Source organism: Scyliorhinus canicula, chromosome 19 (assembly GCF_902713615.1).
Source record: "Scyliorhinus canicula chromosome 19, sScyCan1.1, whole genome shotgun sequence".
NCBI classification, from domain to species: domain Eukaryota; kingdom Metazoa; phylum Chordata; class Chondrichthyes; order Carcharhiniformes; family Scyliorhinidae; genus Scyliorhinus; species Scyliorhinus canicula.
In genome coordinates this window covers 50,261,421-50,278,891 of record NC_052164.1, presented here as the reverse complement: position 1 = coordinate 50,278,891, position 17,471 = coordinate 50,261,421, and the positions used below count along the sequence as shown (strand labels likewise).

At 45.3% G+C, this 17,471-nt stretch overlaps 1 protein-coding gene across 2 annotated transcripts in view; it reads left to right on the top strand.

Annotated features, from left to right (window-relative positions):
• LOC119954225 (solute carrier family 15 member 2-like) overlaps positions 1 to 6,569 on the top strand; it is a 201,950-nt gene extending 195,381 nt beyond the window's left edge. For both annotated transcript variants that reach the window (XM_038779284.1, XM_038779285.1), the window contains exons 21-22: positions 2,951 to 3,058; positions 5,742 to 6,569. In XM_038779284.1, coding sequence (XP_038635212.1) covers positions 2,951 to 3,058; positions 5,742 to 5,948 — 315 coding nt within the window. In that variant the 3' untranslated portion in view covers positions 5,949 to 6,569. The remainder of the gene's footprint in view (positions 1 to 2,950; positions 3,059 to 5,741) is intronic.
• Positions 6,570 to 17,471: the final 10,902 nt, after the last annotated feature.

Below are 17,471 nucleotides of genomic sequence, written 5' to 3'. Positions count from 1 at the left end.
ATACACTGAGAGGGTGGGGTTATGCGAGTAATATACACTGAGTGTGTGAGGTTATTAGAGTAATATACAGTGAGAGGGTGGGGTTATTAGTGTAATATACACTGAGAGGGCAGGGTTATTAGAGTAATATACACTGAGAGGGTGGGGTTATGCGAGTAATATACACTGAGAGGGCAGGGTTATTAGAGTAATATACACTGAGAGGGTGGGGTTATGCGAGTAATATACACTGAGAGGGCAGGGTTATTAGAGTAATATACACTGAGCGGGTAGGGTTATTAGAGTAATATACAGTGAGAGGGCGGGGTTATCAGAGTAATATACACTGAGCGGGTAGGGTTATTAGAGTAATATACAGTGAGAGGGCGGGGTTATCAGAGTAATGTACACTGAGAGTGTGAGGTTATTAGAATGATATGGCCGCCAGGGTGAGGTTTATTAGAGTAATATATACTGGGATGGTGGGGCTATTAGAGGAATATATATCCTGAGGTTGGGGTAATTAGAGTAATACACCTTCAGAGCGGGGTATGTAGGGTAATATACACTGAATGGGTAGGGTTGTTAGAGTAATATACAGCCTGAGGGCGTTGGTCATTAGCATAATATACACCCTCTGTTTGGAGTTATTAGAATAATATACACCCTGAGGGTGTGGTTATTAGATTAATACACACTAAGAGGGTGGGGTTCTTAGGGTCATATACACTGAGAGGATGGGGCTATGAGTGTAATATACACTGAGAGGGTGGGGCTATGAGTGTAATATACACTGAGAGGATGGGGCTATGAGTGTAATATACACACAGAGGATGGGGCTATGAGTGTAATATACACAGAGGATGTGGCTATGAGTGTAATATACACTGAGAGGGTGGGGCTATGAGTGTAATATACACTGAGAGGATGGGGCTATGAGTGTAATATACACTGAGAGGGTGGGGCTATGAGTGTAATATACACTGAGAGGATGGGGCTATGAGTGTAATATACACTGAGAGGATGGGGCTATGAGTGTAATATACACTGAGAGGGTGGGGCTATGAGTGTAATATACACTGAGAGGATGGGGCTATGAGTGTAATATACACTGAGAGGATGGGGCTATGAGTGTAATATACACTGAGAGGATGGGGCTATGAGTGTAATATACACTGAGAGGATGGGGCTATGAGTGTAATATACACTGAAAGGGTGGGGCTATGAGTGTAATATACACTGAGAGGGTGGGGCTATGAGTGTAATATACACTGAGAGGATGGGGCTATGAGTGTAATATACACTGAGAGGGTGGGGCTATGAGTGTAATATACACTGAGAGGATGGGGCTATGAGTGTAATATACACTGAGAGGTTAGGCGTTACTAGATTAATATACACCCCTGAGGGTCAGCTTATTCGAGTAATAGACATCCTGAGGGTAGGGTTATTAGAGTGATATACACTGAAATAATGGGGTTATTGGAGTAATAAATACATCAAGTGTAGAATTATTAAAGTAATATATACCCAGAGGTTGGGGGAGGTGTTAGATTACCACATAGTGGAAGAATCACTTAGATTTATTGCCCTTGCCATCCTTTTGACTGGGTTGATAATTGAAATTGAGTTTTAATGTAATTAAGAAGAAGTAGAAATCCAATACATCCAATGTATGGATTGTGGTTTAAGGATGGAATTGACATTTGTGTGAGCTGGAGTATTGTGTTCAGTTCTAGGCGTCACACTGTAGGAAAGATTTGAATGCATTGGAGTGACGTAGAGGTTTACAAGAATGTTCCCAGGGTTGAGAAACTTCAGTTATGAGAATAGACTGGAGAGGTTGGAACTGTTCCCCTTGGTGAGGAGATTTGATAGAGGCACTGAAAGTCAAGAGGGGACTGGACAGAGTCGACAGGGAGAAGATGTTCCCAATCAAGAACGAGAGAGCACAGATTTAATGTGATTTACAACAGAAACAAACATGATGTGAGAACTATTTTTTTCACACAACGAGTGGTTTCGGGTCTGGAATGCATTGTCTGGAAGTGTGGTGGAGGCAGGTTCAGTCCATGCTCTCAAGCGGGCATTGGATGATTATTTGAATAGAAACAATGTACAGGCCTACAGGGAAAAGGCAAGGGTACAACACTAAGCCATGATGCTCGTTTGGAGGGCCAGTGCAGACATGATGGGCCGAATCACCTCCTTCTGCGCCGTAACAGTTCTGTGATTCTTTAAGTCTGTGACCCACCATGATGTCACCAATTCCTTTGCTGCAGTACAGTCATCCTTATCACTTATAATGCAGAGTTATTGTGGTCAATCAGCAAAGAAATTATCAGGTATAGGGCTACTACAATGATTTAATGCCCAATATCTCATAGTGGTCCATAAACTCCTATTGGAGTGGGCAGTTCAAAGTGGCTCAAGGAACAGTGGGTGTATATCTGGGGGGAAATAATGAGGGTAAATGAGGACGAGTAGGTGGTATCGGTCTATCGAAACGGAATTATTTGATGACCTTTCGATCTAATCCTACTCATGTTAAAAATGAAAGAATTTGATAGGCTGGTACAGAAAAGCCATTTCCTCTGGTGGGTGAATCAAGTACAAGAGGACATCACCTTGAAACAAGAGAAAGGTCATTCAGGAGTGAAATCAGGAAATATTTTTTACAGAATGGGTAGTGGAGATCTGGAACTCTCCCCTCCAAAATCCTGTGGATGTTGGGTGTCAAGTGGAGCTTTTGCAAGTGAGATTTTTCTTGTGTCTGGTATGAAGTGATCGGATGCAAAGGTAGATAAATGGAGTTGAGATGTAGATTGGCCACGACCTGATTCAATGGCAGAGCAGGATCGAGGGGCTGAATTCCTCCTCCTGTTCCTCGCTTCCCTCCAGATGAACTTACAACTTTGTAGAAAGGGATGATTGTCACTGGTGACAGATGACTTGTCGATTTACGTTTCAGGCTCCCTCCTCCATGAGATCTGTGGTGATGGCTGTTTGGCTCCTTACCATTGGCATCGGAAATCTCATCGTCGTGGTGATCGCAGAGAGCGCACTAATAGCTGACCAGGTATGTGGTCCACTGCAGTGCAGTGATATGGGGAGAGGAATCAATCCCAAACCGATCTGAGACAGGCCACTAAAACAATGGGCATTTGGGCCCTAAGCACAAGGCGAGCAGAGAAACGTCACAGAGTCGTGAACACAGCCCAGTCCATCACACGAACCTGCCTCTCATCCATTTACTCCATCTACACGTCTCGCTGACTGGGGAAAGCGGGCAGCATAATCAAAGACCTCTCCCACCCGGTGGATAAGATGGGGGGGGGAGATGGATACATATAAAGAAAGACAAGAGAGAAAGAAATATTAAAAAACAGTTAAAATGAAATGGGTTGAAAACAAATGGGTCGAGGTGTGGTAGAGCTAATAATCTGAAGTTGTTGAATTCGATGTTGAGACTGGAAGGCTGTAGTGTGCCTAACCGGAAGATGAGATGATGTTCCTCCAGTTTGCGTTGAGCTTCACTGGAACATTGTAGCAGGCCAAGGATAGCCATGTGGGCATGGGAGCAGGGTCTTGTGTTAAAATGGCAAGCAATGGGAAGGTCAGGGTCCTGAATGCGCACAGACTACAGGTGCTCAGCAAAGCTATCACCCAGTCTGCGTTTGGCCTCTCCGATATAGAGGAAACCACATTGGGAGCAGCGAATGCAGTAGACCAAATTGGAAGAGGTGCAAATGAAACGCTGCTTAACCTGGAATGTGTGTTTTGGGCCTGGGATGTTAAGCATGAAAGAGGTAAAGGGGCAGGTGTACACCTTCTGCGATTGCATGGAAAGATCCCATAGGTGATGAGAGAGGTGTCGGGTATGATGGAGGAGTGGACTAGATTATCGCAGAGGGAATGGTCCCTGCGGAATTCTGACAGAGGGAGTGAAGGGAAGATATGTTTCGTGGTGGCATCACGCTGGTGTTGGCGAATATGGTGGAGGATTATGTTTTGCATACGGAGGCTGGTGAGGTGAAATGTGAGAACGAGGTGGACTCTATCCTTGTTCTGGGAGGGAGGGAGGGGAGGGGGCTAGGGTAGTTGTGCAGGAGATGGACCGCACACTGTTGAGAGCCCTGTCAACAACCGTAGGTGGAAAATCACGGTTAAGGAAGAAGGAACACATTTTCAAAGCACCATTTTGGAAAGTGGCATCATCGGAACAAATGCGACGGAGGCGAAGGAGCTGAGAGAAAGGGATGGAGTCGTTACAGGGTGTAGGGTGCAAAGAACTGTAGTCCAGATAGCTGTGGGAGTCAGTGGGCTTGTAGTGAACATTAGTAAAAAGTCTATTGCCGGAAATGGAGACAGAAGGATGAAGGAAGGGAAGGGAAGTGTCTGAGATGGACCAGGTGAAAGTGATGGAGGGGTGGAAACTGGAAACAAAGTTGATAAATTTTTGAAGGTCCAGACGAGAGCATGAAGCGGCACCAAAATAATCAGCAATGTAACGGTAAAGGAGTTGTGGGAGGGGACCCGGGTAGACCTGGAATAAGGAATGTTCCACATACCCATAAAATGGCAAGCGTAGCTCAGACCCATGTGGGTGCCCATTGCTACACCTTTGATTTGGAGAAAATGAAGGGCAATTAAGAATGGACAATAAATTCTGGTCCTGTCAGTGATGCCCTAAACAAAAAAAAAGAGATGATTTCAGACTCACTCTGGCTGATTTAAAGATTATTGAGTCATTCACACCGCTGCAGCCATGTTCTTTGGGTGGCTCCATAATTGCTGACCTCCGCTGCAACCTTCTTCCAAGCTGTCTGTCTGGCAGGTCTCATCTTCCCATCTGCCGCCATGGCGACCACCTACGGTCCGCGATGGGCCGAAGTCCCGCCGCTGTCAGGCCTCTCCTACCGACGTGGTTTAAACCACCTCTGTGCCGGCGGGATTGGCGGTGCGAGCGGGTCCCCAGGATCCTGGGTGGGGGACGCGGGGCATTCGGACCCCGGGGGTGCCCCCACGGTGGCCTGGCCCGCGATCGGGGCCCACCGATCGGCGGACGGGCCTGTGCCGTGGGGGCACTTTTTTTCTTCCGCTGCCGCCACGGCCTCCACCATGGCGGAGGCAGAAGAGACCCCCCCTCCACCACGCATGTGCTGGTGGTGACGTCAGCGGCCGCTGATGCTCCGGCGCATGCGCGGACTCACGCCGACCAGCGAAGGCCTTTCGGCCAGCCCTAACGCCGGCCGGCGTAGCGCCAAAGGCCATTGGCGCCAGTCGGCGGAGCGGGAGCCATTCCGGCGCGGGCCTAGCCCCTAAAGGTGCGGAGAATTCCGCACCTTTGGGGAGGCCCAACGCCGGAGTGGTTGGCGCCACTCCGCTACACCGGGACCCCCCGGGTAGGGGAGAATTTCGACTGTGCGGACAGTCAGTGGACATTGATGTTTATTGCTCTGAGTGCAACGCATGTGAACTGATAGGTAAATCCTAGATATTACTTGTAAAGTGGGGGATAATGTGAGTTGTCTGAGGTATTTTTATATGTGATAAATATATTCCTTTAACCCGGGACTTCTTTTAACCTTGAAGCTTTGGTTTGGCTCTCGGTACTATTATTTCTCTGTAATGTTCACCAGGAATTATTCTTTCTAATGTTTGATCATAGAGTTGGAGAATGGAGCATACAGTATTTTGCACAAGGCACATGTTTGTAAGAGTCACTAATGTGTGTTATTTTCTTTTTCTCCTGGGAACAGGCAGTGGAGTTCTTTATCTTCTCTTTGCTCATGGGGCTGATTACATTGATTTTCGTCGTCTCAGCAAGATTTTATAAATACCACCCGATTGATACCAGGCACAATTTTCTCAGTAAGTCTGACCAGGAGAAAGAATCTGATGGACTGAACTCAGAGTTAAAGACAGCTCCGTCTTACACAGGTGAAGAGAACAAAACCAATAGGTAGCTCTTCAGAAACCAAATGGGCCACTTGTCCAGAGGGTACCAAATCAAAAGGACATTGAGCAGAAGCACCAAGGGTGTGGGTATGTGTGTGTTCATATTGTCCGCATGTCTGTCTATGCGTATGTGTTTGTGCATGTACATTATTTTACATTCCCATTAAGTTAATTTAAAGCACTTATTTTAAACCATTTGTAGACTTCTGACAGCTCGCATGTTTGATATCAATGGATATGTTGAAATGTGATGATACGGAATATAGGCAGGAACCAACTCTGTCTCAACACACCTCGAGCAGACTCTAACAAGGCTCTAGATGAAAGTATGATCTGCAGTGGAGGTGCAACCTCTGCAGTCTGACTTAGTTTGGGATGAACAATAAACTCAACATGTGCAATAAGGTAGAAGTCACAGGATATTCAAAATTACCTCATTTCCTTTTGACAAACCCTTGCAAAGGAAAAAGAAACATCCCCAGACAAACTGCTCTGTGATCTCATGAATACCTTCTCTACCTTCCCACTCTCAGAGATTGGTGCCTGGAGGAAACTGCCTTGAGACATTTCAATCAGGGCGTCACTTTCTCAGAGCACGTTACTGTCAGAGCCAGCTGGACCCCCCCCCCCCACCCCCCCACACACTCAATTCAATAAACTCAAAGGTACATGTTTCCATATTGATATTTGAGTCTGTCTAACCCAGCAACTCTGAACTATTGCTCCCAAAATTCTCCCCAACTCAGGTTCCCTCGCATCATGTCTGGGTTTGTTATAGATTCATCCATAAAGATCTATTGCCCTAATTAACCAACAACTTCAGTATTATCGTGCCATACAAGCAGGGTGATAGAAAGTGAACTAGATGGACCTTGGTCATTTATTGTCCATCAATTCATTATGTGGCTTGACTTCAATTCAGAGTGCTCCCTTAAGTCTCTCAACCAAGGGCTTTTCTACACAATTATCCATTTCAGAATGGCTAGCTATGTTTGGATGACTGGTCCATCGGAAGCCCCACTTAGAACATAGAACATAGAACATAGAACGATACAGCGCAGTACAGGCCCTTCGGCCCTCGATGTTGCACCGACCTGGAAAAAACTAAAGGCCATCTAACCTACACTATGCCCTTATCATCCATATGCTTATCCAATAAACTTTTAAATGCCCTCAATGTTGGCGAGTTCACTACTGTTGCAGGTAGGGCATTCCACAGCCTCACCACTCTTTGCGTAAAAAACCCACCTCTGACCTCTGTCCTATATCTATTACCCCTCAATTTAAGGCTATGTCCCCTCATGCTAGCCACCTCCATCCGCGGGAGAAGGCTCTCGCTGTCCACCCTATCTAACCCTCTGATCATTTTGTATGCTGTCCTGTTGGTGCTCACCATTTAACAGGACCTGCACTTCATTGCCAATCACAGGGCATCCCATTGGGATGTAAACAAGATTAAACACTACTTAATGCTCTCTTTCATTTCTCAACGGAAACGTTCCCAACTGCTCAGACTGACTTACAGTCCTCTGGAAACTGCAACTTCTTTCACTAGAGGTCACATGTCACAGAAAGTCTCCAGTCTTGTTGCATCAATTATTCTCAATATGTCACAATACACATCCATTTATGAGGCCAGGAGAGCTCAGCTGGAGGCTGGATGGACCATCTTGGCATACCAAGTGTGCGGTTTTATGGGCAGTTTCAATAGGCCTGGAGCATGTCCAAGCATGATGTGGGCAGAACAACCACTCTCAGTTCAGGCAAAATGGGCAATATGTAAGCAAGCAACTTGGAACCTATTCCTTTTCTCTCAGTCAAGACGTGATCATTGGTCACTAAAACATGTCCTGATACTATCGCCTCAACTTGTGATAGGGTAAAAGGGCAACAGAGGCCTTTGGTAATCTGCCATCCACTCAACTGGAAGAGCCTTACTGAAATGGCCCAGAAGATATTGAAAACACAGGGCTATTGGACAATTAACAAAACACGCATCAATGCAACGCACAGGCCCAGCACATTAAACAAGGTTCCCAGTTGTGTATTAAAGATTTTGTGTGTGATTGGCTCTGGGTGTGTGTGAGTCTATGTACATGTTGTGTATGAGTGAGTATGTTACTCACTCCCTGTGAGTGCATATGTGTGAGAGCTGTAATGTATGTGAGTATATCTTGTGTATTTGTGTGTGTGCGTGACTATCTTTGCGTTTGGTTGTGTATATGTTTCTGTGTATGTGAGTATATGCGTGAATATGCCTGTGTATGTGTGTGAGAGATGTGTGTGTGACTTTGTCTCTATGTATAACAAGAATAGCCTCTGTAACCGAGTTCCTGTCAGTCTGACACTGGTCTCTGAATGTATCATGTGAATGATGTTGTCACTGGCCAGATCATGTGTACATCTTGCTGTTTGGACTAATATTTAATCATAAAGTGATCAAAAAGAGTGATGTGCAATAATGGAGATCAAGTCAAGTGTTATGCGATTGCTTTGTCAGCACTGATCTGATTATTCTCTGGAGATTAATAACCTCGCACTCAGTTGTGGGCCTCTCCATAGTTACCAGGGGATTTTAAATTGAACACAGCCAACATGTATTTCAGGGAATTTTATTCCAAGTGCCTCAGGCAGAAAGCATTCTGTCAGCCAAATGCCTCACTCAGCTTCTGACAGCCAACGACTGATGTCTTGTAACTGATGCTGACCATTTTATGGAAGTGGCAGAGGAAATGAGAGTATGACATGGGCCAACGAGGAAACGTTGCTTTTGTGAGGGCCACAAATAATGCAGCATGAGTTTCTGGAGTCAAACAGAAAGTAACTTTATTTCCAACAATATTTTCACGACACCAATAGTTCACTACTGGTTCACTCTCTAGCCATTACCATACTGGCCAGCTCTATTCATACAGCTGAAAGGTTAATGATTGCCCCGCCCCCTTCCCCTCATCGAGGGAGCTCATAGTCCCCAAGATACATAGGGTAACCAATTAACCCAGCCAATAGGATCTGGGCAGGTTATAACCATTACCTTAACTCTATTGCCAAGTTGCAATGTTTTCTGTAATTTAGAAGGAATATTTAACCCAGTCAAGACTGAATGGGCCAGGGTTCTCTAGAAAAGAGATGACTTAAAGGTGATATGGTATAGGAATGAAAAATATGCTTCTACTTGTGGGAGTTCAAAATTAGGGCCATAAATAGAAGATAGTCTTAAATTAATCCATTTGGCAATTCAAGAGAAACCTCTTTACCCAGTGTGATGAAAATTGATACCCTATGGAGTAACTGAGAAGTTAGTATAGATGCATTGAAGGAGAAACTAGTTAAGTACATCATAGAATAAGGAATTGAAGCTTATGCCTAAAGGTTGGATGAAGAAATGTTGGAAGAAACTTGTGTGGTGCCTAATCCCAGCACAGACCAGGTGGAGAACAGCCTGATTCTATGTTGTAAAATTTATTGTAATTCCATATTTCATAGAATCCCTACAGTGAAGAAGAAGGCCATTCGGTCCATCGACCGGACTTCTGAAAGGGCCTACCCTACCTAGGCCCATGCCTCCACCATATGACCATAACTCCATCTAACCTATTCAACACTAAGGGGCAATTTAGCATGGCCAAACCATCTAACCTGCAAATCTTTGGATTGTGGGAGGAAACCGGAACATCTGGAGGAAACCCACGCAGACACTGGAGAAAGTGCAAACGCCACACAGACAGTCACACAAGGTCGGAATTGAACCCGGATCCCAGCGCAGTGAGGCAGCAGTGCTGACCATTGTGCCGCCCAAAACCACTTAAACCCTTTCACATTCTCCCAGAATTCCGGTTTGTTGAAATTGAGGAATGTTACAAGCGAAAGAGGAAAATGGGACAATACGGGAAATATGTAAAACAGGTTGGAGGCTTGCGGGGATAACTGGTGCTGTAACATTTCTAAACCAGTGTCCACACTATGGACGGGAAGTTCCAGTTTTTCCCTCCACCTCCGCGGCATGTTTTCCAGTGGTGGAGACGGCTCGCCATTGGCTGCAGAGGAGATCTTCCGGTCCCACAATGTCTACAATGTTTCCCATGGCTCTCCTGGCTTGTCACCAGGAAACCTGCCATTGGGCGGGGTTGCGGATGGGGGTGGGGTTGGGGGGGGGAGGGGGGGGGAGGCACCTTTGTTGGGGGTGAAGATCCCGTTGGCAGGTTGGCCAGGAAATCTGGCCCCGTGAATCTAAACAGATGCTGACTGATCTGTTGTGAATTGTAATTGAAGTTCATTGGCATTAAGAGGGAGATGGAAGACACCACAGCCTGTGTATTTATTGAATGGGAGCTGCTCTATCTTCTGGCCTCACAGCGCCAGGATCCGGGTTCAATTCCGGCCTTGGGTGATTGTGTGGAGTTTGCAGGTTCTCTCCGTGTCTGCGTGGGTTTTCTCCGGCTGCTCTGGTTTCCTCCCACAGTCCAAAGATGTGCAGGTTAGGTGACTTGGCCATGCTAAATTGCCCCTTAGTGTCGAAAAGTTTAGGTGGGTTATGGGCTCACAGGAAAATCCTATTGCTATTTTACAAAGTACTCCTATGATTGCACTCTCCTGAATATTGGGGATGGTTGGTGAGGGACCTGCCACATAATTTAGTGCTAATTTTAGTTTCAATCTACAGGTTAGATTGTCTAGAATATTATGTCCACGGTTGTGGACTAAGCTTGAAAAGAACTTTCATTTGAAGTCAATTAAGTATCTTTGAAGTGTTGTCACATTGGAATGTAAGGGCAGCACAGTTGCCTGATGCTATAACCAACCTGGTATTTAGGGAAAAAAATTGTATTATCTTATGGTTGTGTTAAGATCCTTAGATGGATTGGCCATGCTAAATTGCAGGTTAGGTGGGTTACAGGGGTGGGGTGGGGGAGTGGGCCTGTGTAGGGTGCTCTTTCGGAGGGTTGGTGCAGATCCGATAGGCTGAATGGCCTCTTTCTGTACTGTAGGGATTCCATGGAACACGTGCAAGCAATGTTGAAAAATAGCCCAAGAGTGAGCACTTCAAACCAAATTGTATCTAAATGCTGAAACTCTGGAGCAAAGTTGTGTTTATTTTATGTTTTATGTTGGTGACAGCTTGCTGCTATCTTCAGCCAAATATCATCAAAAATAACTTTCTTCAGTACTTCCTGAAACTGTTTACAACTACAAGAGAATGTTCCGTGTGTATTGCTCATTATGTATTTTTCAATCAATATCATTAAAACAGATTAACCGGGCCATTTATCTCATTGCTTTTCTTATGGCCGCTTATTGTGAATTGATTGCGATGATTTGTGACATTACAGCAGTGAGTGCATTCCAAAACAATCTCATTGATTGTGTAGTACTTTAGGATGCCCTGATGATCTGAAAGATGGTGCAGAAATGCAAATTCATTCTTTAGAGCAAGAAAACTAAACACTGAAGGAATATTTTTTCTCTCCCTCTTCACTAGTTTTTACCTTTCGACATTTGATCTTCCAATCCGCATGAGACTGGATGTCAGCTTCAAGACCCGCTTGCTGTGGCTGAAGCTCAGTTGGGAGATCTAGAGACCTGAAGCCACTGGCAGAGCTGTCCCAACTGGTTGCAAGGCCTGTAGAGGCAAATCTGAGTGAAGAACCTTCTAAGTTTTGATCTCCACATACTGATCTGCTTGAAGATGTTGATGACTTGACTTCACGATTTTGGCATGTGGTCAGATCCTTCCTGAGGTCCTTTGCAGTAAATCCATCAAGCTTTCATAGGGTAGATCTTTACTTTCAGTTGTTTGTTTTCACCACTGTCTTAATAGGGCTATTGGCATAATCATAGAATCGTAGAAGTGGAGAAGGAGGCCGTTCAGCCCATCGGGATGGACCGACCCTCTGAAAGATCACCCTACACAAATTCATTCCCTGCCCTCTCCCCGCAATCCCACCTAGGGGCAACTTAGCATGGCCAATCCACCTAACCTGCTTGTTTTTGGATTGTGGGTGGAAACCGGAGCACCCAGAAGAAACCCCCGCAGACACGGGGAGAAAGTGCAAACTCCAATCACCTGAGGTCGGAATTGAACCCGGGGCCCTGGCACTGTGAGGAAGCAGTGCTAACCACTGTGCCGCCAATCCTGCTTCTTCTCTGGTTTTCTTCCAGCCATGTCTCAATGTTAGCCACCATCTAATTTTTCTTCTTCCTCTTCTGTTTTTTCCCTCCATTTCTCCTTCAATTGTTGCCAGGGCAAGACTGTCAGGTCCTTGTTGCCAAAACCGTTCTTGGCTTTCTGTCTCTAACTGTACTGAACAACCATTTTTATAGATTATTCGGGATTCTGTGATCCTGAGGCTAAGTGTTGATGCTGTCGTAAACGCCCTAGCTTTTTTCTCGTCGGTGTCAACATGGCCTCTGGAGCAGCAATTCTGACCCCTACAGGGGGCCAGCACGGCACTGGAGCGACCCACGCAGCTCCAGCTGCCGATCCCGGCATTAGATGGGCGCCGCGGGGTCCGCACATGTACGGTGGCTCCGCGCCGGCCCCGACGCAACAAGGCATAGGGCTACAGGGACTGGCGCGGAACAAAAGTGGCCCCGAGCCTGCCGATCGGTAGGCTCCGATCGCGGGCCAGGCCACAGCGGAGGCCCAGCCCCGGGGTCAGAGCGCCCGCCCCCCACTAGACCGCCCCCGGATGCATCCACGCCGAGGTCCTGCCAGGTAAGAGCAGGTGTGAACAGCGCCGGCGGGACTCAGCTTTATTTGCATGGCCGCTCGGCCCGTCTCGGGCCTAGAATCACCGGGGGGGGGGGGGGGGGGCCCGTAGAGCGGCCCCCGACCGACGCCATACCGACCGCCGAGAATTGGTGGACTGGCGTCGGGGTGGCGTGGCGCGATTCGTGCCCGTCCTGGTGATTCCCTGGCCCGGCCCCTGGGTGAGAGAATCCCGCCCAGAATCTCTGCAGTGCAGAGGGAGTTTGAAAGTGCACCCTGTCTGGGCCCTCTCTCCCACCATATCCATGTAACCCTGTAACCCCACATAAACTGCACACCTTTGGACTGTGGGAGGAAACCGGAGCACCCAGAGGAAATCCGCTCAGACACGGGAGAAAATGCAAACGCTGCACAGACAGTCACCCGAGGCCGGAATTGAACCCTGGTCCTTGGTGCTGTGAGGTAGCAATGTTAAGCACTTTGCCGCCGCACTGCGCCTAATTTTGAGAAGAGTTTTAAGTCTTGAACATCTACTCATGATTGAACCCACTCATTTATCTTTCTGTCCGTCCAGCAGCTTCTGAGCACCCTCCACTATTACCCACATTTCAAAAGCTCTTATCCACCTTGTTATCTTACTGGGTTCAGTAATATGCATCGTTACTAGTTGCTGTATATCCAGAGGTCTGATGGTGTGATCCTGAAGAAACCACGATCTTCAACTTAAAGCAAACTAATTTATTAAGTAACAATTAATTATAAGATTATTATTATAATTAATTATTATTAATTATAATTATTTGTGTTTAAACAAAGGAGATTACAAGGGGATGAGAGAAGAACTAGCTAAGGTAGACTGGGAGCTAAGACTTTATGGTGGAACAGTTGAGGAACAGTGGAGAACCTTCCAAGCGATTTTTCACAGTGCTCAGCAAAAGTTTATACCAACAAAAAGGAAGGACGGTAGAAAGAGGGAAAATCGACCGTGGATATCTAAGGAAATAAGGGAGAGTATCAAATTGAAGGAAAAAGCATATAAAGTGGCAAAGATTGCTGGGAGATTAGAGGACTGGGAAATCTTTAGGGGGCAACAGAAAGCTACTAAAAAAGCTATAAAGAAGAGTAAGATAGAGTATGAGAGTAAACTTGCTCAGAATATAAAAACAGACAGTAAAAGTTTTTACAAATATATAAGACAAAAAAGAGTGGCTAAGGTAAATATTGGTCCTTTAGAGGATGAGAAGGGAGTTTTAATAATGGGAAATGAGGAAATGGCTGAGGAACTGAACAGGTTTTTTGGGTCGGTCTTCACAGTGGAAGACACAAATAACATGCCAGCGACTGATAGAAATGAGGCTATGACAGGTGAGGACCTTGAGAGGATTGTTATCACTAAGGAGGGAGTGATGGGCAAGCTAATGGGGCTAAAGGTAGACAAGTCTCCTGGCCCTGATGGAATGCATCCCAGAGTGCTAAAAGAGATGGCTAGGGAAATTGCAGATGCACTAGTGATAATTTACCGAAATTCACTAGACTCTGGGGTGGTCCCGGTGGATTGGAAATTAGCAAACGTGACGCCACTGTTTAAAAAAGGAGGTAGGCAGAAAGCAGGAAATTATAGGCCAGTGAGTTTAACTTCGGTAATAGGGAAGATGCTGGAATCTATCATCAAGGAAGAAATTGCGAGGCATCTGGATAGAAATTGTCCCATTGGGCAGACGCAGCATGGGTTCGTTAAAGGCAGGTCATGCCTAACTAATTTAGTGGAATTTTTTGAGGACATTACCAGTGCAGTAGATAATGGGGAGCCGATGGATGTGGTATATCTGGATTTCCAGAAAGCCTTTGACAAGGTGCCACACAAAAGGTTGCTGCATAAGATAAAGATGCATGGCATTAAGGGTAAAGTAGTAGCATGGATAGAGGATTGGTTAATTAATAGAAAGCAAAGAGTTGGGATAAATGGGTGTTTCTCTGGTTGGCAATCAGTAGCTAGTGGTGTCCCTCAGGGATCCGTGTTGGGCCCACAATTGTTCACAATTTACATTGATGATTTGGAGTTGGGGACCAAGGGCAATGTGTCCAAGTTTGCAGATGACACTAAGATGAGTGGTAAAGCGAAAAGTGCAGAGGATACTGGAAGTCTGCAGAGGGATTTGGATAGGTTAAGTGAATGGGCTCGGGTCTGGCAGATGGAATACAATGTTGACAAATGTGAGGTTATCCATTTTGGTAGGAATAACAGCAAACGGGATTATTATTTAAACGATAAAATATTAAAGCATGCCGCTGTTCAGAGAGACTTGGGTGTGCTAGTGCATGAGTCACAGAAGGTTGGTTTACAAGTGCAACAGGTGATTAAGAAGGCAAATGGAATTTTGTCCTTCATTGCTAGAGGGATGGAGTTTAAGACTAGGGAGGTTATGTTGCAATTGTATAAGGTGTTAGTGCGGCCACACCTGGAGTATTGTGTTCAGTTTTGGTCTCCTTACTTGAGAAAGGACGTACTGGCACTGGAGGGTGTGCAGAGGAGATTCACTAGGTTAATCCCAGAGCTGAAGGGGTTGGATTATGAGGAGAGGTTGAGTAGACTGGGACTGTACTCGTTGGAATTTAGAAGGATGAGGGGGGATCTTATAGAAACATTTAAATTATGAAGGGAATAGATAGGATAGATGCGGGCAGGTTGTTTCCACTGGCGGGTGACAGCAGAACTAGGGGGCATAGCCTCAAAATAAGGGGAAGTAGATTTAGGACTGAGTTTAGGAGGAACTTCTTCACCCAAAGGGTTGTGAATCTATGGAATTCCTTGCCCAGTGAAGCAGTTGAGGCTCCTTCATTACATGTTTTTAAGGTAAAGATAGATAGTTTTTTGAAGAATAAAGGGATTAAGGGTTATGGTGTTCGGGCCGGAAAGTGGAGCTGAGTCCACAAAAGATCAGCCATGATCTAATTGAATGGCGGAGCAGGCTCGAGGGGCCAGATGGCCTACTCCTGCTCCTAGTTCTTATGTTCTTATGTTCTTATAATTGAGTTCGACACTCTACAGAACTATCACAAGTAATTAAGTAATTAAACATTAATATATTAGCTGATTCAAAACTACATGTGCTAACTATGCTGTGATCTATCATACATTACTGCTGTTTAGTCATTCCTGCGTTGAAAGAGACCAAGATCCTCTGGGAGCTGATATTTATAGTGGGACCTAGTGGTGCCCTCTAATGGTAGTGTTACAGCTAGATGTTATAATGAACCCTTTAGTTATCTACATGTATACATATCATTACACTCATTTCATCTCAGAGTCCAATCCTCGGATCCAAAGAGAGCAACACTCCACACTAGTGACAGGACTGTATATTTTTTGGCGTCATGCTGATGATTTTGATTTCCAGATGCTACTTAAGTTATTGGCCACGCTTCTTTTTGTAGAAAATCTTTCTTCAGTTCTCTGCCTGAAGACAGGTCTGACCTACAGCACCACAATGTCCACCACAGAGAGTGAGAGTGTGTGTGAGAGAGAGAGAGGTAAGAGCGAGGTGGGAGTATATGTGTGTGAGAGACAGAGAGGCGGGGGAGCGTGTGAGAAAAATGAGTGTGTGAGAGAAAAGTGAGTGTGTGTGTGTGAAAAATGAGAGGTGCAAGTGTGTGTGTGAGAGAAATTGTTCTGCTTTACTTTTTTGAAATTGGATTGGATTTGTTTATTTATGTGTACCAAGGTACAGTGAAAAGTATTTTTCTGCGAGCAGCTCAAACACCATTTAGTACATGAAAATAAAAGAAAATTTAAAAAAAATATGTAATAGGGCAATGCAAGGTCCACAATGTAAATACATAGGCAACAGCATCGGGTGAAGCATACAGGAGTGGAGTATTAATCAGGTCAGTCCATAAGAGGGTCAACATAAATTTAACATAAGTCTGTTGCGGCTATTTCCTTAAATTCCAAAACCTTGCCTATGTGCCAAAGACATGTTGGTTAGGTGGATTGGTCATGCTAAATTTCCCCTTAGTGTCCAAAAGGTTAGGTTAGGTTACTGGATTACAGAGATGGGGTGGAGGTGTGGGCTTAAATGGGGTGCTCTTTCCAACAGCCTGTGCAGATTCAATGGGCCAAATGTCCTCCTTCTTCACTGCAAATTCTATGGTTCGATAATTCCAGAACTAATTCATATGCACCCAGAATAGTCTTTTTTACTTCATCATAATCCTTAGACACCCCTTCTAACATGGAAGCATAAACCTCCTGTGCCCACCCCATCAGTTTATGTTACATGGGTAATGTCCGTTTTTCCTTTGGCCACTCTATTGAGTTGCCATTTTCCCAAATGCCATGAAGAATGCCTCTACATCCTTTTCCTCAAATTTCAGGAGGGCGCGTAAAAACTTAAGCATATCCCCACTGGGTTCTGTTCTAGGCTCTTCTGTTCTCTTTTAACTTCTGGAGCTTTAAACTGGAACTCCCTCTCTTTTGCTTTTTCCTCTAATTCAAACCTCTTCATTTCCCTCTCATGCTCAGAAGCTTTCAGGATGACAAATCAGGAATAGAGAGTCCAGTGGGAAACTAAGTCTGTACCAAACAAAGTTCTCCATCATTAAGAAGGAATTCTTAGCACTGCTACTAGTGCATCAGCATTTTGGAGTTTGTGTCCGACATGGTAATAAGCAATGCCTAGTCTATACCGATCATAATGTGCTTGAAAAAGTTTGAAACTTGGAATGCAAGATTTATCCGTCGGCAACCTTTCAACATAAACATTTTGCATTTACTGGAAAAGCAACATTATTATGGATGCATTGTCATGAGTTTAAGTGTTGA